The 26,191-nt window shown below is 46.6% G+C and overlaps 1 protein-coding gene across 1 annotated transcript in view; it reads right to left on the reverse strand.

The window, feature by feature from the left end:
- Positions 1-26,191, reverse strand: part of LOC110533265 (relaxin receptor 2-like) — a 143,958-nt gene that overhangs the window by 61,324 nt on the left and 56,443 nt on the right. The window contains exons 7-10 of the mRNA XM_090188785.1: positions 20,779-20,850; positions 11,869-11,940; positions 8,334-8,408; positions 1,233-1,304 (exon numbers count right to left, since the gene is read on the reverse strand). Of these exons, the coding sequence (XP_090044911.1) occupies positions 1,233-1,304; positions 8,334-8,408; positions 11,869-11,940; positions 20,779-20,850 (291 nt within the window). The remainder of the gene's footprint in view (positions 1-1,232; positions 1,305-8,333; positions 8,409-11,868; positions 11,941-20,778; positions 20,851-26,191) is intronic.

Below are 26,191 nucleotides of genomic sequence, written 5' to 3' on the forward strand. Positions count from 1 at the left end.
GTGTGGTGTGATCCCATGATATGTGCCTGTATTGACGATGTGTGGTGTGATCTCATGATATGTGCCTGTATTGACGATGTGTGGGTATGATCTCATGATATGTGCCTGTATTGACGATGTGTGGGTATGATCCCATGATATGTGCCTGTATTGACGATGTGTGGTGTGATCTCATGATATGTGCCTGTATTGACGATGTGTGGTGTGATCCCATGATGTGTGCCTGTATTGACGATGTGTGGGTATGATCCCATGATATGTGCCTGTATTGACGATGTGTGGGTATGATCCCATGATATGTGCCTGTATTGACGATGTGTGGGTATGATCCCATGATATGTGCCTGTATTGACAATGTGTGGGTATGATCCCATGATATGTGCCTGTATTGACGTTGTGTGGTGTGATCCCATGATATGTGCCTGTATTGACGATGTGTGGGTATGATCCCATGATATGTGCCTGTATTGACGATGTGTGGTGTGATCCCATGATATGTGCCTGTATTGACGATGTGTGGGTATGATCCCATGATATGTGCCTGTATTGACGATGTGTGGGTATGATCCCATGATATGTGCCTGTATTGACGATGTGTGGTGTGATCCCATGATATGTGCCTGTATTGACGATGTGTGGGTATGATCTCATGATATGTGCCTGTATTGACGATGTGTGGTGTGATCCCATGATATGTGCCTGTATTGACGATGTGTGGTGTGATCCCATGATATGTGCCTGTATTGACGATGTGTGGTGTGATCCCATGATATGTGCCTGTATTGACGATGTGTGGGTATGATCTCATGATATGTGCCTGTATTGACGATGTGTGGTATGATCCCATGATATGTGCCTGTATTGACGATGTGTGGTGTGATCCCATGATATGTGCCTGTATTGACGATGTGTGGGTATGATCCCATGATATGTGCCTGTATTGACGATGTGTGGGTATGATCCCATGATATGTGCCTGTATTGACGATGTGTGGGTGTGATCCCATGTAACGTCGAGGTAATGAGCTGGACGTGTTACTGCAGTAGATTGATATGTGTGACTGACAGGGTAAGAGGCCTTAGCCAGAATACTAGACGCATTTTGCATACAGAAGAAATCAAAACGCATATTTCGTGCCACCCCCTTCTAAAGTAATGGGTTCATGATGCCCATATCACACACACACAGTAACACACACACATTAAACACACACAACGATGCTTTGTACTTACAGTACAGTGAGCTGGCTGCAGGTTTTCAGAGTGGAGTAGTTGATGGTTAAGACCTGGTTCCCCTCAAAATCCCTGGAGAGAGAAAGGGAAAGGGAGAGAGAGAGAGAGAGAGACAGAGCGAGAGAGAGAAAGAGGGAAGGACAGGGATCGAGAGAAAGAGAGAACATTGGTGTACACTGTTACATCACACGGTCAGGCTGACCGCTGGCTAACATTATCCTTATCTTTGTCTGCAGCCGGATACTAATCTAATCCCTTCAAACTGGAGGTCTCTCTCTCTCTCTCTCTCTCTCATCTGTGTGTGTGTTAATAACAATAACTTTGCTGCAGAAGAAAATAACCTCTTAAAGTCTGTATTTCTGTCTTTGTTTTTACTAATAATGGGATGGATGGATTAATGCTGACAGTCAAATTATTATTATGATACATACTCAATAGGGATAGGATGGACAGACAGACAGACAGAGACAGACAGACAGACAGACAGACAGACAGACAGACAGACAGACAGACAGACAGACAGACAGACAGACAGACAGACAGACAGACAGACAGAGACAGACAGACAGACAGACAGACAACTTCCACAAAGCTGTGAACAATCTGAGAGACAAGGCAAGAAGGGCCTTCTATGCCATCAAAAGGAACATAAAATTCGACATACCAATTAGGATCTGGCTAAAAATACTTGAATCAGTCATAGAACCCATTGTCCTTTATGGTTGTGAGGTCTGGGGTCCGCTCACCAACCAAGAATTCCCAAAATGTTGAGACTCTGCATGCAAATTCTGTAAAAATATCCACAGTGTACAACGTAGAAAACCAAATAATGTATGCAGAGCAGAATTGAAACGATACCAACTAATTATTCAAATCCATAAAAGAGCCATTAAATTTTCCAACCACCTAAAAGGAAGCGATTCCAAAACCTTCCATAACAAAGCCATCACCTACAGAGAGATGAACCTGGAGCAGAGTCCACTAAGCAAGCTGGTACCGGGGCTCTGTTCACAAACACAAACCCACACCACAGAGCCCCAGGACAGCAGCACAATTAGACCCAACCAAATCATGAGAAAACAAAAAGATAATTCCTTGACACATTGGAAGGACTTAACAAAAAAACAACGCAAACTAGAATGCTATTTGACCCTAAACAGAGAGTACACAGCGGCAGAATACCTGACCACTGTGACTGACACAAACCTAAGGAAAGCTTTGACTATGTTCAGACTCAGTGAGCATAGCCTTGCTATTGAGAAAGGCCGCCGTAGACAGACATGGCTCTCAAGAGAAGACAGGCTATGTGCTCACTGCCCACAAAATGAGGTGGAAACTGAGATGCACTTCCTAACCTCCTGCCCAATGTATGACCATATTAGAGAGACATATTTCCCTCAGATTACACAGATCCCACAAAGAATTTGAAAATAGATCACATTTTCATAAACTTCTATATCTACTGGGTGAAATACCACAGTGTGCCATCACAGCAGCAAGTAGCAAGATTTGTGACCTGTTGCCACAAGAAAAGGGCAACCAGCGCAACCAGTAGTTTATGTGTCAGGGGTCTCTTTCTTTCTCTCTCTCGGAGGACCTGAGCCCTAGGACCATGCCTCAGGACTGCCGGGCATAATGACTCCTTGCTGTCTCCAGTCCACCTGGCTGTGCTGCTGCTCCAGTTTCAACTGTTCTGCCTGTGATTATTATTATTTGACCATGCTGGTCATTTATGAACATTTGAACATATTGGCCACGTTCTGTTATAATCTCCACCCGGCACAGCCAGAAGAGGACTGGCCACCCCACATAGCCTGGTTCCTCTCTAGGTTTCTTCCTAGGTTTTAGACTTTCTAGGGAGTTTTTCCTAGCCACCGTGCTTCTACACCTGCATTGCTTGCTGTTTGGAGTTTTAGGATGGGTTTCTGTACAGCACTTTGATATATCAGCGAAGGGCTATATAAATACATTTGATTTGATTTTTGAAGAACAAACACCATTGTAAATACAATCCATATTTGGAATGAATTGTAACCCACACCTTTGGGATGAATTGGAACGCCCAACATCACTGCTCAACCTCACTAATGCTCTTGTGGCTGAACCAAGTTCCCGCAGCAAGGGGGGGGGGGGGGGGGGGGGGTCAACACCATATTAATGGATATTCCAGTTTCCCCTGGAATGCTTTTTCCAATAGTCTTGAAGGAGTTAAACAGTATGTAAACATTATTAAAGTGAACAGTGTTCCATGTCTATGTACAGGCAGTAGCCTCTAAGGTGCATGGTAGAGTAACCTGGTGGTAGCCATCTAGTAACAGTGACTAAAGATCAGGGCAGGGTGGAGACTGGTGACTATTTAACAGTCTGATAGCCTTGAGAAATAAGCTGTTTCTCAGGTCTCTCTGGCCAAGCTTTGAAGCATCTGTACTTTCAGAGTGGCATGGAATATAATACAGTAGAATAGAATACAGTATATACATATGATATGAGTAAAGCAGTATGTAAACATTATTAAAGTGACTCGTGTTCCGTTATTAAAGTGGCCAGTCATTTCAAGTCTATTTATATGGGGCAGCAGCCTCTAAGGTGCAGGATTGAGTAACCGGGTGGAAGCCACCTAGTGATGGCTGTTTAACAGTCTGATGGCCTTGAGATAGAAGCTGTTTTTTCAGTCTCTCGGTCCAAACTTTGATGCACCAGTACTGACCTCGCCTTCTGGAGGATAGTGGAAGGAACAGGCTGTGGCTTGACTCGTCTCTCAAAGCTCTTCATGGTGACAGAGTGCTACGGGGCGATAGTCATTTCATTCAGTTACCTTTAGCTTTCTTGGGTACAGGAACAATGGTGGGTGTCTTAAAGCAAGTGGGGACATCAGACTGGGATAGGGAGAGATTGAAGATGTCCGTAAACACTCCAGCCAGCTGGTCTGTACATGCTCTGAGGACGCGGCTAGTGATGCCGTCTGGGCCGTCAGCCATGCGATGTCTTACTCACGTTGGCCACGGGAGCGGTGGTAGTCCACGGGAGCGGTGATAGTCCACGGGAGCGGTGGTAGTCGGAGGCTGAGGTCCTTGAGGATCTTCTTGGCCTTCCTGTGACACCGAGTGCTGTAGATGTCCTGGAGGGCAGGCAGTGTGCCCTCTGGTGAGGGTGTTGGGTAAGGGGAGGGTGATATGATTCTTGACTCGTCTCTCAAAGCTCTTCATTGTGACAGAGTGCTACGGGGCGATAGTCATTTCATTCAGTTACCTTTAGCTTTCTTGGGTACAGGAACAATGTTGGGTGTCTTAAAGCAAGTGGGGACATCAGACTGGGATAGGGAGAGATTGAAGATGTCCGTAAACACTCCAGCCAGCTGGTCTGTACATGCTCTGAGGACGCGGCTAGTGATGCCGTCTGGGCCGTCAGCCATGCGATGTCTTACTCACGTTGGCCACGGGAGCGGTGGTAGTCCACGGGAGCGGTGATAGTCCACGGGAGCGGTGGTAGTCGGAGGCTGAGGTCCTTGAGGATCTTCTTGGCCTTCCTGTGACACCGAGTGCTGTAGATGTCCTGGAGGGCAGGCAGTGTGCCCTCTGGTGTGCCCTGCGGTTGTGGATGGTGCAGTTGCCATACCAGGCGGCGATACAGCCCAACACAATGCTCTCAATGGTGGATCTGTAAGTTTGTGTCTTATGGGCAAAGAGACACATTTCTTCAGCCTCCTGAGGTTGTTTGTGTGGGTGAACCATTTCCGATTTCAAGTATTTCACCTTCTCCACTGCGGCCTGTCCACGTGGAAAGGTGGGTGCTCCCTCTGCTGTCTCCTGAAGTCCACGATGAGCTCCTTCATTTTGTTGAAAGAGAGGTTATTTTCCTGGCACCACTCCTCCAGGGCCCTCACCTCCTTCCTGTAGGCCGTCACCTCCTCCCTGTAGGCCGTCATCTCCTTCCTGTAGGCCGTTACCTACAACTGTTGTGTCGTCTACAAACTTGATGATGGAGTTGGAGACGTGCGTGGCCACGCAGTCATGGGTGAACAGGGAGTACAGGAAGGGGGCTGAGTACGCACCCTTGTGGGGCCCCTGTGTTGAGGAACAGCGACGTGGAGGTGTTGTTTCCTACCTTCACCACCTGGGGGGGGGGGCAGCCAGTCAGGAAGTCCAGGACTCAGTTGCACAGGACGGGGTTCAGACCCAGGGTCCAGAGCTTAATGATGACCATGGTGAGCACTATGAAATTCAGAGCTGAGCTCTAGTCAATGAACAGCATTCTTACATTGTTATTCCTCTTGTCCAGATGGGATAGGGCAGTGTGCAGTGCGATGGCGAATGCGTCATCCGTGGATATCTTTGAGGCAGCATGCAAATTGGAGTGGGTCTAGGGTGTTGGGTAAGGGGAGGGTGATATGATTCTTGACTCGTCTCTCAAAGCTCTTCATGGTGACAGAGTGCTACGGGGCGATAGTCATTTAATTCAGTTACCTTTAGCTTTCTTGGGTACAGGAACAATGGTGGGTGTCTTAAAGCAAGTGGGGACATCAGACTGGGATAGGGAGAGATTGAAGATGTCCGTAAACACTCCAGCCAGCTGGTCTGTACATGCTCTGAGGACGCGGCTAGTGATGCCGTCTGGGCCGTCAGCCATGCGATGTCTTACTCACGTTGGCCACGGGAGCGGTGGTAGTCCACGGGAGCGGTGGTAGTCCACGGGAGCAGTGGTAGTCCACGGGAGCAGCGGTGATAGTCCACGGGAGCAGCGGTGATAGTCCACGGGAGCAGCGGTGATAGTCCACGGGAGCAGCGGTGATAGTCCACGGGAGCAGCGGTGATAGTCCACGGGAGCAGCGGTGATAGTCCACGGGAGCAGCGGTGATAGTCCACGGGAGCAGCGGTGATAGTCCACGGGAGCAGCGGTGATAGTCCACGGGAGCAGCGGTGATAGTCCACGGGAGCAGCGGTGATAGTCCACGGGAGCAGCGGTGATAGTCCACGGGAGCAGCGGTGATAGTCCACGGGAGCAGCGGTGATAGTCCACGGGAGCGGTGGTAGTCCACGGGAGCGGTGGTAGTCCACGGGAGCGGTGATAGTCCACGGGAGCAGTGGTAGTCCACAGGAGCAGTGGTAGTCCACGGGAGGAGCGGTGGTAGTCCACGGGAGCGGTGGTAGTCCACGGGAGCAGCGGTGATAGTCCACGGGAGCGGTGGTAGTCCACGGGAGCGGTGGTAGTCCACGGGAGCGGTGGTAGTCCACGGGAGCGGTGGTAGTCCACGGGAGCGGTGATAGTCCACGGGAGCAGTGGTAGTCCACGGGAGCGGTGGTAGTCCGCATCAGCGGCACTGTGTTGCCCTCAAAGCAGGCAAAGAAGTTGTTTATCTTGTCCAGGAGCAAAACGTTGGACATTTCAGGTTTTCCATGTATAATCCGAGAGAGAGTCCCTGCCATATACATGTCTTGTGTCTGAGCCATTGAATTGCAACTCCACTTTGTGTTTGCATTGATGTTTTGCCTGTTTGATACATAGCTGGACTGTTTGTGCTTGACCATATTGTCGGTCTGTAGTTAAATGTGATGGTTTGTGCTTTCAGATGTGCACAAAATGCTGCCATCTATCCACGGTTTTAGGTTTGGAATAGGTTTTAATATAGGAAGGGAGGATCAGGATGGAGACCTGATCTGATTTGCCGATGGGAGGGTGGGGGAGGGCTTTGTAGCCATCTCGGAAGGGAGAGTAGCAATGGTCTAGAGTTTTTAAAGTACTGGAAGCGATATGTTGATAGAACTTCGGTTACGTTTTCCTCAAATTTGCTTTGTGAAAATCCCCAGCTACAATAAATGCGGCCTCGGGATATGTGGTTCCCAGTTTTCACAAAGTCCAGATTCATTCCTTGAGAGCTGTTGTGGAATCGGCTTGAGGGGGAATATACATGGCTGTGACAATTACCGAAGAGAATTCTCTTGGGAGGTAATGAGATCTGCATTTTATTGTGAGGTATCACAGGTAGGGAAAAGGACCTGAGTTCCTATACATTACCACAATTACAGTAGTTAATCATGAAACATACACTACCTTTCAAAAGTTTGGGGACACTTATAAATGTCCTTGTTTTTGATAGAAAAGCACACTTTTTGTCCATGAAAATAACATCAAAATGATCAGAAACACAGTACAAAGAAACAAGAATAGACTGACGAGTTTCGGAAGAAAGTTCTTTGTTTCTGGCCAGTTTGAGCCTGTAATCGAACCCACAAATGCTGATGCTCCAGATACTCAACTAGTCTAAAGGAGGCCAGTTTCATTGCTTCTTTATTCAGAACAACCGTTTTCAGCTGTTCTAACATAATTGCAAATGTTTTCTAATGATCAATTAGCCTTTTAAAATGATAAACTTGGAGTTCTTAATTTCTGTTGATGTGAAAGACTGAGAACCCAGCTGGCTGTATGGACGGGGACAGTATATCTGGATATAGCAAAGATTCTGTGAAACAGAGTATGTTACAGTCCCTGAAGTCTCTCTGGAAGGAGATCCTCGCCCTGAGCTTGTCTACTTTATTGTCCAGGGACTGAACATTAGCAAGTAATATACTCAGAAGTGGTGGGTGTTATTCAACCAAGTCGGACTAAGAGTCCACTCCAAACACCTATTCTCTGCCGGTGGCGTCATGGAGCAGTGGAATTGCGTTGAGGGGTACGAACAAAGGATATCATTCAGAAAAGTCTGCTTGAAATGCTGGTGAGTTACATGTATAGATAGATTGATAGATTGATAGATGTATAGATGTATAGATGGACAGATGTATAGATGTAGAGATAGACAGATGGACAGATAGATAGATGTATAGATAGACAGATGGATAGATGGATAGATAGATAGATAGATAGATAAATAGATGTATAGATAGAATCTGCTCTGATATTCAAACGTTCTTTCCAGCTGTATGTAATAATGCAAAGGACGTTCTGAGCTAATAAGGTGAGAAATAACACACACAAAAAAAAAAATACTGGAAAGTTGCTGAACGGCCATGTCTATCGGTGCCAACTTGATGTATAGATAGATAGATAGATAGATGTATAGATAGATGTATACTCAGATGGGAAGATAAATAGATAGATACTCACACCCAGCTGAGGTTAGGTGTGTGGTGACAGAGGCTGGGTTGGGGAAGCTCCACGAGAGACGTATTCACCATGGAACTGGGGAGAGAGAGAACACACTGTTGTCTAGAGAATACACACACAGACACACATGGATGGGCGGACACACACACACAGATGGAAGGACACACATGCACACACACGGACTCACACAAACACACAACTGTGGGACCTCCTTCAGGTAGACACACAGCTGGGAGCCATGTTTGGAGAGAAAAAGATTAACACAAAAACACACTCAGAAAAAAATGGTTCCAAAGGGGTTCTTCCCATTGGAGAATCCTTTTTGGTTCCAGGGAGAATCCTTTTTGGTTCCAGGGAGAATCCTTTTTGGTTCCAGGGAGAATCCTTTTTGGTTCCAGGGAGAATCCTTTTTGGTTCCAGGGAGAATCCTTTTTGGTTCCAGGAAGAACTCATTTCAGGTTCCATGTGGAACCCTCTGTGGAAAGGGTCCTACATGGAACCCAAAAGGCAGTGGTGTAAAGTAGTACTTTTAAGGTATCTGTATTTTACTATTTATATTTTTGATAACTTTTACTTTACTACATTCCTAAATAAAATGTACTTTTTACTCCATGCGTTTTCCCTGACAGCCAAAAGTACTCGTTACATTCTAAATGCTTAGCAGAACATGAATATGATGCAATTCTCACTTATTAAGAGAACATCCCTGGTCCTCTCTACTGCCTCTGATCTGGAGGACTCACTAAACAGAGAACATCCCTGGTCATCCCTACTGCCTCTGATCTGGTGGACTCACTAAACAGAGAACATCCCTGGTCCTCTCTACTGCCTCTGATCTGGCGGACTCACTAAACACACATGTTTTGTTTGTAAATGGTGTCTGAGTGTTGGAGTGTGCCCCTGGCTATTCGTTAATACATTTTTAAAAAACAAGCATATCATGCCGTCTGGTTTGCTTAATATAAGGAACATGAAATGATTTAAATTTTACTTTTGATCCTCATATCACGGTTGTTGAAAGAAGAGGACCAAGGTGCAGCGTGGTGAGCGTACCTATTCTCTTTATTAGAAATGACGCAGAACAAAACAATAAACACTACCAAACAAACCGTGCCGCTAAAGGCTGTGTGCCACGAACAAAGACAACTTCCCACCAAGACAAGGAGGGAAAAAGTATGGTTCCCAATCAGAGACAACGATAGACAGCTGTCCCTGATTGAGAACCATACCCGGCCAGAACATAGAAATACAAAATCATAGATAACAAAACATAGAATGCCCAATCCAATTCACACCCTGAACAAACCAAAGAGAGACATTAAATGGCTCTCTAAGGTCAGGGCGTGACAAATCAAGTATATTTTAGAAATTATGTTTACTTTTGATACTTAAAAATATTTAAAACCAAATAATTTTTAGACTTTTACTCAAGTAGTATTTTACTGGGTAACACGATTAAATGTCTTACTAACTTCGGCAGGGCGAGCTAAGGTATCTTTTCTTTTACTCAAGCATGACAATTGGGTACATTTTCCACCATTGAAAAAAAAGGGGTTCTACAAAGGGTTCTCCTATGGGGACAGTTGAAGAACCCTTTGAGGTTCTAGATAGCACTTTTTTTCTAAGAGTGTACTTACTGAGTGCTGCGTTGGCAAGACTATAGGGATTGTAATGTAATGATGCAGTGCAACTTGTCAAACTTCTGTTAATTGGTGTACAGTAACAGATGATCAACAAGCTCCTCACAGTCTCATGAGACGTTCCTCCAATGTTTCTCAAGTGTCAAAGTTGATCCAAATTAAACATTTTGAAGTGTTTAAGGTTACGTTTAGGTATTACCTCTGAATGGTTGATTCTCAGCAGATAGTTAGTTGATAGTCAGTTGATAGTCAGTTGATAGTCAGTTGATAGTCAGTTGATCCTCAGTAGATAGTCAGTTGATAGTCAGTTGATAGTCAGCAGATAGTCAGCAGATAGTCAGCAGATAGTCAGCAGATAGTCAGTTGATAGTCAGTTGATAGTCAACTGATAGTCAACTGATAGTCAGTTGATAGTCAGTTGATAGTCAGATGATAGTCAGATGATAGTCAGTTGATAGTCAGTTGATAGTCAGCAGATAGTCAGTTGATAGTCAGCTGATAGTCAGTTGATAGTCAGTTGATAGTCAGTTGATAGTCAGTTGATAGTCAGCTGATAGTCAGTTGATAGTCAGCTGATAGTCAGTTGATAGTCAGATGATAGTCAGTTGATAGTCAGTTGATAGTCAGCAGATAGTCAGTTGATAGTCAGCTGATAGTCAGTTGATAGTCAGTTGATAGTCAACTGATAGTCAACTGATAGTCAACTGATAGTCAGTTGATAGTCAGATGATAGTCAGCAGATAGTCAGCAGATAGTCAGCAGATAGTCAGCAGATAGTCAGCAGATAGTCAGTTGATAGTCAGTTGATAGTCAACTGATAGTCAGTTGATAGTCAGTTGATAGTCAGATGATAGTCAGATGATAGTCAGATGATAGTCAGTTGATAGTCAGTTGATAGTCAGTTGATAGTCAGTTGATAGTCAGTTGATAGTCAGATGATCCTCAGCAGATAGTCAGTTGATAGTCAGCAGATAGTCAGCTGATAGTCAGTTGATAGCCAGTTGATAGCCAGTTGATAGCCAGTTGATAGTCAGTACGACCATCTGTAGAGCAGCTCTTTTCTATCTCTGTGTTTCTCTCTCCTCATCTCAATATCCCTCCTCACATCTCAATATCCCTCCTCACATCTCAATATCCCTCCTCACATCTCAATATCCCTCCTCACATCTCAATATCCCTCCTCACATCTCAATATCCCTCCTCACATCTCAATATCCCTCCTCACATCTCAATATCCCTCCTCACATCTCAATATCCCTCCTCACATCTCAATATCCCTCCTCACATCTCAATATCCCTCCTCACATCTCAATATCCCTCCTCACATCTCAATATCCCTCGACACATCTCAATATCTTTCCTATCTCAGCATGTATCCTCTCTCCCCACCTCTGTCTCTCTCCCCACCTCTCAGTCTCTCTCCCCACCTCTCAGTCTCTCTCCTCACCTCTGTCTCTCTCCTCACCTCTGTCTCTCTCCTCACCTCTGTCTCTCTCCTCACCTCTGTCTCTCTCCTCACCTCTGTCTCTCTCCTCACCTCTGTCTCTCTCCTCACCTCTCAGTCTCTCTCCTCACCTCTCAGTCTCTCTCCTCACCTCTCAGTATCTCCACCCACCTCTCTGTCTCTCGTCTCTCAGTATCTCTCCTCACCTCTCAGTATCTCCACACCTCTCTCTCAGCCACTCTCTCTTTCTCTGTCTGTCTCTCCCTCTCTCTGAGATGGGGGGGGGGGGGGGGGTGTACCGTAGAGGATGAACTACTAATGCAATAGAGGAATGAAACAAGCCATTTGGAGAAAAAAGGATGACACACGTCTTGCACGCGCAAACACACATACACACAAAGAGCGACAGAGAAAGAGAGAAGGACTGTGTGTGTGTGTGTGCGCTACTCACAGGAACATGAGGGAGGTGAGGCCGGTGAAGGTGTCTTGGGAGATACTTTTCAAAGGGTTATGATCCAACACACTGGTGAGAGAGAGACAGCCAGAGACCTTATAGAACAGTTATGGAGAGACAGAGACAGAGACAGAGACAGAGAGAGACAGAGAGACAGAGAGAGATAGAGACAGAGACAGAGAGACAGAGAGAGACAGAGAGAGACAGAGGCAGAGAGAGACAGAGAGACAGAGAGACAGAGACATAGAGACAGAGACAGAGACACAGAGAGAGAGACAGAGAGAAACAGACAGAGACAGAGAGACAGAGAGAGACAGAGAGAGAGAGCAAGAGAGACAGAGAGAGAGAGACAGAAAGAGAGAGAGACACAGAGAGACACACAGAGAGACAGACAGACAGATAGACAGATAGAGACACAGAGGGACAGAGAGAGACACAGAGAGAGATACGTCTGCATGTGTAATGTTTACTGTTAATTTATTGTTGATTTCACTTTTGTATATTATCTACCTCACTTGCTTTGGCAATGTTAACACGTTTCCCATGCCAATAAAGCCCCTTGAATTGAATTGAGAGACAGAGAGACAGAGAGAGAGACAGAGAGAGAGATAGACAGAGAGAGAGATAGACAGAGAGACAGAGCCAAAGACCTTATGGTACAGTCATGGAGAGAGAGACAGAGAGAGAGAGAGAGAGAGACAGACAGCGAGAGAGAGAGAGAGAGACAGAGAGAGAGAGAGACAGAGAGAGAGAGAGAGACAGACAGACAGACAGACAGACAGACAGACAGACAGACAGACAGAGCCAAAGAACTTACGGTACAGTCATGGAGAGAGAAGACCGTATACAATACATCGGTCTAAGGTATCACAATGCTTGAGTTGTCACTACAGACCCGGGTTACAGACCCTGCAGGCTGACTTGGGTTGTCGGTTGAACGGTGTTTCCTCCGACACGTTGGTGCGGCTGGCTCCCGGGTTAAGCGGGCGGGTGTTAAGGAGAGCGTTTTGGCGGGTCATCTTTCGGAGGACGCATGACTCGACCTTCGCCTCTCCCGAGCCCGTTGGAGAGCTGCAGCGATGAGACAAGATCGTAATTGCCACTTTAAGTGCGCACCAGCTGTCAGGAAGGAGGAAGTAAATATAGCTCTTCCGTCTCTGTGTGGGAGCTCTTTGTTGGCGTGACAGATTTGACTGTGTGTGCAACTCTTTGCACAAATCTTATTTGTTTTCGGCATGTTTAATTTGTAAGGTTTTAAGTTCAGTGTTCCACTAGGTGTCTGACTAGGTGTCTAACACCTGTGGTGAATGTTGTTACTGTACTACGTGTCTGACTAGATGTCTGACTAGGTGTCTGACACCTGTGGTGAATGCTGTTACTCTACTAGGTGTCTGACTAGGTGTCTGACTAGGTGTCTAACACCTGTGGTGAATGTTGCTACTGTACTAGGTGTCGAACACCTGTGGTGAATGTTGTTACTCCACTAGGTGTCTGACACCTGTGGTGAATGCTGTTACTCTACTAGGTGTCTGACTAGATGTCTGACTAGGTGTCTAACACCTGTGGTGAATGTTGTTACTCTACTAGGTGCCTGTGGTGAATGTTGTTACTGTACTATATGTCTGATACCTGTGGTGAATGTTGTTACTCCACTAGGTGTCTGACACCTGTGGTGAATGCTGTTACTCTTCTAGGTGTCTGACACCTGTGGTGAATGCTGTTTCTCTACTAGATGTCTGACACCTGTGGTGAATGTTGTTACTCCACTAGGTGCCTGACTAGGTGTCTGACCCCTGTGGTGAATGTTGTTACTGTACTAGGTGTCTGACACCTGTGGTGAATGCTGTTACTCCACTAGGTTCCTGACACCTGTGGTGAATGCTGTTACTCCACTAGGTTCCTGACACCTGTGGTGAATGCTGTTACTCTACTAGGTTCCTGACACCTGTGGTGAATGCTGTTACTCTACTAGGTTCCTGACACCTGTGGTGAATGCTGTTACTCCACTAGGTTCCTGACACCTGTGGTGAATGCTGTTACTCTGCTAGGTTCCTGACACCTGTGGTGAATGCTGTTACTCTTCTAGGTGTCTAACACCTGTGGTGAATGTTGTTACTCTACTAGGTTCCTGACACCTGTGGTGAATGATGTTACTCTTCTAGGTGTCTAACACCTGTGGTGAATGCTGTTACTCCACTAGGTTCCTGACACCTGTGGTGAATGCTGTTACTCCACTAGGTTCCTGACACCTGTGGTGAATGCTGTTACTCCACTAGGTTCCTGACACCTGTGGTGAATGCTGTTACTCTACTAGGTTCCTGACACCTGTGGTGAATGCTGTTACTCTACTAGGTTCCTGACACCTGTGGTGAATGCTGTTACTCTTCTAGGTGTCTAACACCTGTGGTGAATGTTGTTACTCTACTAGGTTCCTGACACCTGTGGTGAATGCTTTTACTCTTCTAGGTGTCTGACACCTGTGGTGAATGCTGTTACTCTGCTAGGTTCCTGACACCTGTGGTGAATGCTGTTACTCTTCTAGGTGTCTAACACCTGTGGTGAATGTTGTTACTCTACTAGGTTCCTGACACCTGTGATGAATGCTTTTACTCTTCTAGGTGTCTGACAAATGTGGTGAATGGTGTTACTCTACTAGGTTCCTGACACCTGTGGTGAATGCTTTTACTCTTCTAGGTGTCTGACACCTGTGGTGAATGCTGTTGCTCTTCTAGGTGTCTGACACCTGTGGTGAATGGTGTTGCCGTTGATTTACTGGAATGGCAACATTGTTGCGAAGCTTTAACCGACAAACCAACGGTTGTATCAGATGGACAAGTGCAGCTGCAAGTCGGAAGGTCACAGCTAAGACCATAGCTCGCTCCAGTGTGGACCTGTAAAGGCACTGGTGTGGACATTTGTGTTTAAAGGGAGTATATTGCTTATAATTGTTTTGTCTATTCATGAAACGGTATGGATTGATTATTTGTGTATTGGCCGTAGAGACTTTGGGGACATTTTAAAATGGCTTTTTTTGTTTTGAACCGCACACACACACCCCCATTATCGGTAGACTCAACAGCCTGGGCTTCTCAAATGACTGCCTCGCCTGGTTTACCGACTACTTTGCAGACTTTGCAGAGTTCAGTGTGTGAATTCGGAGGGCCTGTTGTCCGGACCTCTGGCAGTCTCCATGGGGGTACCACAGGGTTCAATTCTCGAGCCGACTCTTTTCTCTGTATATATCAATGATATCGCATTCTGTATACATCTGGCCCTTCTTTAGACACTGTGTTAACAAACCTCCAAACAAGCTTCAATGCCATACAATACTCCTTCCGTGGCCTCCAACTGCTTTTCAATGCTAGTAAAACTAAATGCATGTTCTTCAACCGATCGCTGCCCACCCGTCCAGCATCACTACCCTGGACGGTTCTGACTTAGAATATGGGGTCAACGACAAATACCTACGTGTCTGGTTAGACTGTAAACTCTCCTTCCAGACTCACATCAAACATCTCCAATCCAAAATTAAATCTAGAATCGGCTTCCTATTTCGCAACAAAGCCTCCTTCACTCATGCCGCCAATCTTACCCTCGTAAAACTGACTATCCTACCGATCCTCGACTTCAGCGATGTCATCTACAAAATAGCCTCCAACACTCTACTTAGCAAACTGGATGCAGTCTATCACAGTGCCATCCATTTTGTTAACAAAGCCCCATGTACTACCCACCACTGTGACCTGTATGCTCTCGTTGGCTGGCCCTCGCTTCAAATTCGTCGCCAAACCCACTGGCTCCAGGTCATCTACAAGTCTCAGCTAGGTAAAGCTCCGCCTTATCTCAGCTCAGTGGTCACCATAACAACACCCACCCGTAGCACGTGCTCCAGCAGGTATATCTCACTGGTCACCCCCAAAGTCAACTCTTCTTTTTGCCGGCTTTCCTTCCAGTTCTCTGCTGCCAACGACTGGAACGAATTGCAGAAATTATATCTCCCTCTCTAACTTTAAGCATCAGCTGTCAGAGCAGCTTACCGATCACTGTACCTGTACACAGCCCATCTGTAAATAGCCCACCCAACTACCTCATCCCCATATTATTACTTATCGTTTTGCTCTTCTGCACCCCAGTATCTCTACTTGCACATCATCATCTGCACATCTATCACTCCAGTGTTAATGCTAAATTGTAATTATTTTCGCCTCTAGGGCCTATTTATTGCCTTCCTCTCTACTCTTCTACATTTGTACATACATTTTTGTATTTTTCTTTCTATTGTGTTATTGACTGTACGTTTGTTTATGTGTAACTCTGTGTTGTTGTTTGTGTCTCACTACTTTGCTTTATCTTGGTCAGGTCGCAGTTGTAAATGAGAACTTGTTCTCAACTGGCCTACCTAGTTAAATAAAGGGTTAAAGTTATATATATAAATACCTGGTTAAATAAAGGGTTATATATATAAACACCTGGTTAAATAAAGGAGAAATAAATTAAAATTAAAACGTACCAATCATCTAATGATCACTGGGTTTATTATTGCCTCTGAAGTTGTTCTGATCATTATTATAGTAGAAGGTGTTATTGGTTGGATGACTGGTGTTTATATGAGATAGCCACTGGCTTCCTGGCCAACAGGCTACCCTCTCTACTGGCTTCCTGGCCAACGGGCTACCCTCTCTACTGGCTATCTGACCAACAGGCTACCCTCTCTACTGGCTACCTGGCCAACGGGCTACCCTCTCTACTGGCTATCTGGCCAACGGGCTACCCTCTCTACTGGGTAGCCAACAGGGGAGCCAACGGGCTACCCTCTCTACTGGCTATCTGGCTATCTGGCCAACCCTCTCTACTGGCTATCTGGCCAACCCTCTCTACTGGCAGTCTGGCCAACCCTCTCTACTGGCTATCTGGCCAACCCTCTCTACTGCCTATCTGGCCAACCCTCTCTACTGGCTATCTGGCCAACCCTCTCTACTGGCTATCTGGCCAACCCTCTCTACTGGCTATCTGACCAACAGGCTACCCTCTCTACTGGCTACCATGACCAACGGGCTACCCTCTCTACTGGCTACCTGGCCAACGGGCTACCCTCTCTACAGGCTACCTGGCCAACGGGCTACCCTCTCTACTGGCTATCTGGCTATCTGGCCAACCCTCGCTACTGGATATCTGACCAACAGGCTACCCTTTCTACTGGCTACTGGCCAACGGGCTACCCTCTCTACTGGCTTCCTGGCCAACGGGCTACCCTCTCTACTGGCTATCTGGCCAACCCTCTCTACTGGCTATCTGGCCAACAGGCTACCCTCTCTACTGGCTACCTGACCAACGGGCTACCCTCTCTACTGGCTACCTGGCCAACGGGCTACCCTCTCTACTGGCTACCTGGCCAACGGGCTACCCTCTCTACTGGCTATCTGGCTATTTGGCCAACCCTCGCTACTGGCTATCTGGCCAACAGGCTACCCTCTCTACTGGCTATCTGGCCAACAGGCTACCCTCTCTACTGGCTATCTGGCCAACAGGCTACCCTCTCTACTCGCTATCTGGCCAACAAGCTACCCTCGCTACTGGCTATCTGACCAACAGGCTACCCTCTCTACTGGCTACTGGCCAACGGGCTACCCTCTCTACTGGCTTCCTGGCCAACGGGCTACCCTCGCTACTGGCTATCTGGCCAACAGGCTACCCTCGCTACTGGCTATCTGACCAACAGGCTACCCTCTCTACTGGCTACTGGCCAACGGGCTACCCTCTCTACTGGCTTCCTGGCCAATGGGCTACCCTCTCTACTGGCTATCTGGCCAACCCTCTCTACTGGCTATCTGGCCAACTCTCTCTACTGGCTATCTGGCCAACCCTCTCTACTGGCTATCTGGCCAACCCTCTCTACTGGCTATCTGGCCAACCCTCTCTACTGGCTATCTGGCCAACCCTCTCTACTGGCTATCTGGCCAACCCTTTCTACTGGCTATCTGGCCAACAGGCTACCCTCTCTACTGGCTACCTGACCAACGGGCTACCCTCTCTACTGGCTACCTGGCCAACGGGCTACCCTCTCTACTGGCTACCTGGCCAACGGGCTACCCTCTCTACTGGCTATCTGGCTATTTGGCCAACCCTCGCTACTGGCTATCTGGCCAACAGGCTACCCTCTCTACTGGCTATCTGGCCAACAGGCTACCCTCTCTACTGGCTATCTGGCCAACAGGCTACCCTCTCTACTGACTATCTGGCCAACAGGCTACCCTCTCTACTGACTATCTGGCCAACAGGCTACCCTCTCTACTGGCTATCTGGCCAACAGGCTACCCTCTCTACTGGCTATCTGGCCAACAGGCTACCCTCTCTACTGGCTATCTGGCCAACAGGCTACCCTCTCTACTGGCTATCTGGCCAACAGGCTACCCTCGCTACTGGCTATCTGGCCAACAGGCTACCCTCTCTACTGGCTATCTGGCCAACAGGCTACCCTCTCTACTGGCTATCTGGCCAACAGGCTACCCTCTCTACTGGCTATCTGGCCAACAGGCTACCCTCTCTACTGGCTATCTGGCCAACAGGCTACCCTCTCTACTGGCTATCTGGCCAACAGGCTACCCTCTCTACTGGCTATCTGGCCAACAGGCTACCCTCTCTACTGGCTATCTGGCCAACAGGCTACCCTCTCTACTGGCTATCTGGCCAACAGGCTACCCTCTCTACTGGCTATCTGGCCAACAGGCTACCCTCTCTACTGGCTATCTGGCCAACAGGCTACCCTCTAGGCTAGATCTGATCATGCGTTTAGCCAACTCATGACAACACACACAAACAAGTCTACTAGTTTGAGCATATCCAATAGAAACTATCCAATAGAAACTATCCAATAGAAACTATCCAATAGAAACTATCCAATAGAAACTATCCAATAGAAACTATCCAATAGAAACTATCCAATAGAAACTATCCAATAGAAACTAACCAATAGAAACTATCCAATATAAACTATCCAATATAAACTATCCAATATAAACTATCCAATATAAACTATCCAATAGAAACTATCCAATAGAAACTATCCAATATAAACTATCCAATAGAAACTATCCAATATAAACTATCCAATAGAAACTATCCAATAGAAACTATCCAATAGAAACTATCCAATAGAAACTATCCAATAGAAACTATCCAATAGAAACTATCCAATAGAAACCATCCAATATAAACTATCCAATAGAAACTATCCAATAGAAACCATCCAATATAAACTATCCAATAGAAACTATCCAATAGAAACTATCCAATATAAACTATCCAATAGAAACTATCCAATAGAAACTATCCAATAGAAACTATCCAATAGAAACTATCCAATAGAAACTTTGCAAACTGGTGAAAAACAGTGAAGAAAAACCAATGAATCTGCACACCGGTAGGTAGATGCTAACAAACATTCACTGTTGTTTTAGCAGCGATTATAACCATGAGCAGACTTGTTTTTTTTTTAAATATAGTTGATTTTACAATGAACGGACGCTGTGATCAAATGGATCATGTTGAGCTGCATTCCTGTGTGGTAACGTGATATATCTGGTGATACGGGCTCAACTGGTTTCTGTTATTATCTGCTAGCTGCAGAACGGACCAAATCCCACCTTTGGTAGGTCTGTTGTATGAGTGCTTGTGTTTTGTGGTTTATTCTCCTTGCGGGGGACCAGATGTCCCATGAGGTTTTCAACTGTTCCATATCTTTTGCCTTTGTTCATAATTGCCCTGACAGTGCTCAGTGGTAATAGTCAATCGTTTGTGGATCTTCTTGAAGCCATTACCAGATTTATGAAGGTCTACGACCATCTGTCTCTTTTTCAACAGCCAGTTCTTTTGTTTTCTTCGTGGTGTTGGATCACAGCGGGATGTTGCATGTGTGTTACCTCATTTTGATGCCATAGTGAAACAGGAAGTGATGTAATGGCTCAACATAGTTCCTTAAGACTTAGATAACCTTAAATAAGTGGAATTTAATTCCTGGTTTCATTTTGGTAGATGTTATTTACAATCATCTGTAAAGGTGCCATTAATTGTGGAACCTTGATTTTGGAGGACATTGATTTTTAATTAAATCAATAAATTATTTTGTTGGGTTCCATTGAAACATTAATAACGTACAGTATTTATCACATGTTGGTATTTTGAGTTTATCTCTATAATTAATATTGTTTATATTTGTTGAATCATTATTTGTGCATTGCCAGTCAGGGGTGCCAGTACAGTAGAGCCCACTGTATTCCAGTCTGTGCTGCAAAACAGTCCTGTAGTTTAGCATCTGCGTCCTCTGACCACTTTCCTATCGATCGAGTCACTGGTGCTTCCTGCTTTATTTTTTTGCTTGTAAGCAGGAATCAGGAGGATAGAATTATGGTCAGATTGGCCAAATGGAGGACGGGGGAGAGCTTTGTATGCGTCTCTGTGTCTGGAAGAAAGATGGGCCAGAGTTATTTTCCCCTCTGGTTGCACATTTAACATGCTGATAGAAATTTGGTGAGACAGATTTCAGTTTCCCTGCATTAGGGGAAAGGTTTAGGGTTAAGGTTAGGTTAAGGGTTTGGGGATAGGTTTAGGGTTAGGGTTAAGGATAGGTTAAGGGTTAGGGTTTGGGGATATGTTTAGGGTTAAGGATAGTTTAAGGGTTAGGGTTGGGGGATATTGTTTAGGGTTAAGGATAGGTTAAGGGTTAGGGTTGGGGGATATGTTTAGGTTTAAGGCTAGGTTAAGGGTTAGGGTTTGTGGATAGATTTAGGGTTAAGGTCAGGTTAAGGATTAGGAGATTGGATTTTGGATTTTGAATGGAATCAATTGTTTGGTCCCCACAAGGATAGTAAAACACGTGTGTGTGTGTGTGTGTTTCGGCTTTGTACTCACAGCCACCATAGATTACGGAGATCACTGAACACACCCAGTTTGAGAGATGAAATGGAGTTGACACTAAGAAACCTGAGAGAGAGAGAGAGGAAAACATCTATAAATGAGCATTATTCCTTCTACACAACAGATTTGTTTAAAAAAAAAAAAAATTGTACCTTTATTTAACTAGGCAAGTCAGTTAAGAACAAATTCTTATTTTCAATGACGGCCTAGGAACAGTGGGTTAACTGCCTGTTCAGGGGCAGAACGACAGATTTGTACCTTGTCAACTCGGGATATGAACTTGCAACCTTTCGGTTACCCGCCCAACCGCCCCAGGGTAGCCTAGTGGTATGAGATCATCATCCTCCCTTCTCCATCCCTCCCTCCCTCCCCTCATTCCTTCCTCCTTCCACCCTCCTCCCTCCCTCCTCCCTCCACCCCTCAACAAATAGTGACACCTGTGCCATATAGATTGCAAAATTGTTTAGGTAGAGATTTTTGATGTACTGTGGCACATGGTTTGTGAATACAGAAAACAACGCTGGATTCAAAATAGTTTTTCCAATTTAAATTGTTATACAACATTCTTGCAACCAATAGAATGCAGTATCAGTCAAAGGTTTGGACACACCTACTCATTCAACCAATAGAATAGAATAGAAGGTTTTTTTATTTTTATTTTTTACTATTTTCTACATTGTAAAATAATAGTGAAGACATCAAAACTATGAAATAACACGTGGAATTGTTGAGTAAACAAAAAAAGTGTTAAAAAAATCAAAATATATTTTGTATTTGAGATTCTTCAAAGTACCCACCCTTTGCCTTGATGACAACTTTGCACGGTCTGCATCAAGGCAAAGTGCAGGTTTTCATGACGGATCTCTCTGTACTTTGCAGAGATGGTTGTCCTTCTGGAAGAGGTTCTCCCATGTCCACAGAGGAACTCTGCAGCTCTGTCAGAGTGACCATCAGGTTCTTGGTCACCTCCACTATTATATTCTGTGTCTGTTGTCATTCAACCAGTACTCCATTGAAGTATACAAGGGAATCGGGTGACCTTTGAGTCACATCTCCAGACTGTATTTACAGTCTGTATGTTAAAGCTGACGCACAGTCTAGTTTAAGCCATGCTTTATGGAGAGAGGGTATTGCCATTACTGTGGGTCTGAGCTGGTACATGCTTTATGGCTATAAGAGGAAAAATACGAGACGGTTGTTATTTAGTGGGATATTTAACCGTCTCTTGTAGTTCATCTGGTACTTTACTTTTATGTCCCAATGACGAGGGTTGGAGATGGCAGGCAGGCAGGCAGGCAGGCAGACAGACAGTTCTATCTCACACAAGGAGAGCGTACCAGCCCATCAACAAAAAAAGAGCCTTACTTAAGAGCCCGATAAATCAACCCAAAATGGAGTCTCTCTCTTTGTATGTCTCTGTCTGTCTCTCTCTCTCACTCTCTGTCTCTCAATTCAATTCAATTTAAGGGGCTTTATTGGCATGGGAAACATATGTTAACATTGCCAAAGCAAGTGAAATAGATAATAAACAAAAGTGAAATAAACAACAAAAAAAAAATAACAGTAAACATTACACTCAGAAGTTCCTAAAGAATAAAGACATTACAAATGTCATATTATGTCTATATAACAATGCATAGATGGTTAATGTACAAAAGGGAAAATAAATAAACATAAATATGGGTTGTATTTATAATGGTGTTTGTTCTTCACTGGTACTTTTATGTTTCTTTTGATGGCATAGAATGCCCTTCTTTCCTTGTCTCTCAGATCGTTCATAGGCTTGTGGAAGTTACCTGTGGTGCTGATGTTTAGGCCAAGGTATGTATAGGTTTGTGTGTGCTCTAGGGCAATGGTGTCTAGATGGAATTTGTATTGGTGGTCCTGGTGACTGGACCTTTTTTGGAATGCAATTATTTTGGTCTTACTGAGATGTACTGTCAGGGCCCAGGTCTGACAGAATCTGTGCAGAAGATCTAGGTGCTGCTGATCTAGGTGCAAGCAAACAGCTGCATCACTGTCTTTCTGGAGAGATCTAGGCTGTAGGCCCTCCTTGGTTGGGGACAGATCTAGGCTGTAGGCCCTCCTTGGTTGGAGACAGATCTAGGCTGTAGGCCCTCCTTGGTTGGGGACAGATCTAGGCTGTTGCCCCTCCTTGGTTGGACAGATTTCGGCTGTAGGCCCTCCTTGTTTGGGAACAGATCTAGGCTGTAGGTCCTCCTTGGTTGTGGACAGAATTAGGCTGTAGGCCCTCCTTGGCTGGACAGATCTAGGCTGTAGGTCCTCCTTGTCTGGGGACAGATCTAGGCTGTAGGCCCTCCTTGTCTGGGGACAGATCTAGGCTGTAGTCCCTCCTTGGTTGGGGACAGATCTAGGCTGTAGTCCTTCCTTGGTTGGGGACAGATCTATGCTGTAGGCACTCCTTGGCTGGACAGATCTAGGCTGTAGGCCCTCCTTGGTTGGAGACAGATCTAGGCTGTAGGCCCTCCTTGTTTGGTTACAAATCTAGGCTGTAGGCCCTCCTTGTTTGGGGACAGATCTAGGCTGTAGGCCCTCCTTGTTTGGGGACAGATCTAGGCTGTAGGCCCTCCTTGTCTGGACAGATCTAGGCTGTAGGCCCTCCTTGGTTGGGGACAGATCTAGGCTGTAGGCCTTCCTTGGTTGGGGACAGAATTAGGCTGGAGGCCATCCTTGGCTGGACAGATCTAGGCTGTAGGTCCTCCTTGTCTGGGGACAGATCTAGGCTGTAGGCCCTCCTTGGTTGGACAGATCTAGGCTGTAGGCCCTTCTTGTCTGGGGACAGATCTAGGCTGTAGGCCCTCCTTGGTTGGGGACAGAATTAGGCTGTAGGCCCTCCTTGTTTGGGAACAGATCTAGGCTGTAGGTCCTCCTTGTTTGGGGACAGATCTAGGCTGTAGGTCCTCCTTGTTTGGGGACAGATCAAGGCTGTAGTCCCTCCTTGGTTGGGGACAGATCTAGGCTGTAGGCCATCCTTGGTTGGGGACAGATCTAGGCTGTAGGCCCTCCTTGGCTGGACAGATCTAGGCTGTAGCCCCTCCTTGGTTGGACAGATCTAGGCTGTAGGCCCTCCTTGTTTGGGAACAGATCTAGGCTGTAGGTCCTCCTTGGTTGTGGACAGAATTAGACTGTAGGCCCTCCTTGGTTGGAGACAGATCTAGGCTGTAGGCCCTCCTTGTTTGGGGACAGATCTAGGCTGTAGGCCCTCCTTGTTTGGGGACAGATCTAGGCTGTAGGCCCTCCTTGTCTGGACAGATCTAGGATGTAGGCCCTCCTTGGTTGGGGACAGATCTAGGCTGTAGGCCCTCCTTGGTTGGGGACAGAATTAGGCTGTAGGCCATACTTGGCTGGACAGATCTAGGCTGTAGGTCCTCCTTGTCTGTGGACAGACTTAGACTGTAGGTACTCCTTGTCTGGGGACAGATCTAGGCTGTAGGCCCTCCTTGTCTGGGGACAGATCTAGGCTGTAGGCCCTCCTTGTCTGGGGACAGATCTAGGCTGTAGGCCCTCCTTGTCTGGGGACAGATCTAGGCTGTAGGCCATCCTTGGCTGGACAGATCTATGCTGTAGGCCCTCCTTGGTTGGGGACAGATCTAGGCTGTAGGCCCTCATTGGTTGGGGACAGAATTAGGCTGTAGGTCCTCCTTGGTTGTGTACAGAATTAGGCTATAGGCCCTCCTTGGTTGGAGACAGATCTAGGCTGTAGGCCCTCCTTGGTTGGAGACAGATCTAGGCTGTAGGTCCTCCTTGGCTGGACAGATCTAGGCTGTTGCCCCTCCTTGGTTGGGCAGATTTAGGCTGTAGGCCCTCCTTGTTTGGGAACAGATCTAGGCTGTAGGTCCTCCTTGGTTGTGTACAGAATTAGGCTGTAGGCCCTCCTTGATTGGAGACAGATCTAGGCTGTAGGCCCTCCTTGTCTGGGGACAGATCTAGGCTGTAGGCCCTCCTTCTCTGGGGACAGATCTAGGCTGTAGGCCGTCCTTGGCTGGACAGATCTAGGCTGTTGCCCCTCCTTGGTTGTGGACAGAATTAGGCTGTAGGCCCTCCTTGGTTGGAGACAGATCTAGGCTGTAGGCCCTCCTTGGTTGTGTACAGAATTAGGCTGTAGGTCCTCCTTGTTTGGGGACAGATCTAGGCTGTAGGTCCTCCTTGTTTGGGGACAGATCTAGGCTGTAGTCCTTCCTTGTTTGGGAACAGATCTAGGCTGTAGGTCCTCCTTGGTTGTGTACAGATGTAGGCTGTAGGCCCTCCTTGATTGGAGACAGATCTAGGCTGTAGGCCCTCCTTGTCTGGGGACAGATCTAGGCTGTAGGCCCTCCTTGTCTGGGGACAGATCTAGGCTGTAGGCCGTCCTTGGCTGGACAGATCTAGGCTGTTGCCCCTCCTTGGTTGGACAGATTTAGGCTGTAGGCCCGCTTGTTTGGGAACAGATCTAGGCTGTAGGTCCTCCTTGGTTGTGTACAGAATTAGGCTGTAGGTCCTCCTTGTTTGGAGACAGATCTAGGCTGTAGGTCCTCCTTGTTTGGGGACAGATCAAGGCTGTAGTCCCTCCTTGGTTGGGGACAGATCAGGCTGTAGGCCCTCCTTGGCTGGACAGATGTAGGCTGTAGCCCCTCTTGGTTGGACTAATCTAGGCTGTAGGCCCTCCTTGTTTGGGAACAGAATTAGGCTGTAGGCCCTCCTTGATTGGAGACAGATCTTGGCTGTAGGCCCTCCTTGTCTGGGGACAGATCTAGGCTGTAGGCCCTCCTTGTCTGGGGACAGATCTAGGCTGTAGGCCGTCCTTGGCTGGACAGATCTAGGCTGTTGCCCCTCCTTGGTTGGACAGATTTAGGCTGTAGGCCCTCCTTGTTTGGGAACAGATCTAGGCTGTAGGTCCTCCTTGGTTGTGTACAGAATTAGGCTGTAGGTCCTCCTTGTTTGGGGACAGATCTAGGCTGTAGGTCCTCCTTGTTTGGGGACAGATCTAGGCTGTAGTCCTTCCTTGTTTGGGAACAGATCTAGGCTGTAGGTCCTCCTTGGTTGTGTACAGATGTAGGCTGTAGGCCCTCCTTGATTGGAGACAGATCTAGGCTGTAGGCCCTCCTTGTCTGGGGACAGATCTAGGCTGTAGGCCCTCCTTGTCTGGGGACAGATCTAGGCTGTAGGCCGTAATTGGCTGGACAGATCTAGGCTGTTGCCCCTCCTTGGTTGGACAGATTTAGGCTGTAGGCCCTCCTTGTTTGGGAACAGATCTAGGCTGTAGGTCCTCCTTGGTTGTGTACAGAATTAGGCTGTAGGTCCTCCTTGTTTGGAGACAGATCTAGGCTGTAGGTCCTCCTTGTTTGGGGACAGATCAAGGCTGTAGTCCCTCCTTGGTTGGGGACAGATCAGGCTGTAGGCCCTCCTT

This window comes from Oncorhynchus mykiss, chromosome 10 (genome assembly GCF_057628025.1).
Source record: "Oncorhynchus mykiss isolate SJ-2025 chromosome 10, ASM5762802v1, whole genome shotgun sequence".
NCBI lineage: Eukaryota > Metazoa > Chordata > Actinopteri > Salmoniformes > Salmonidae > Oncorhynchus > Oncorhynchus mykiss.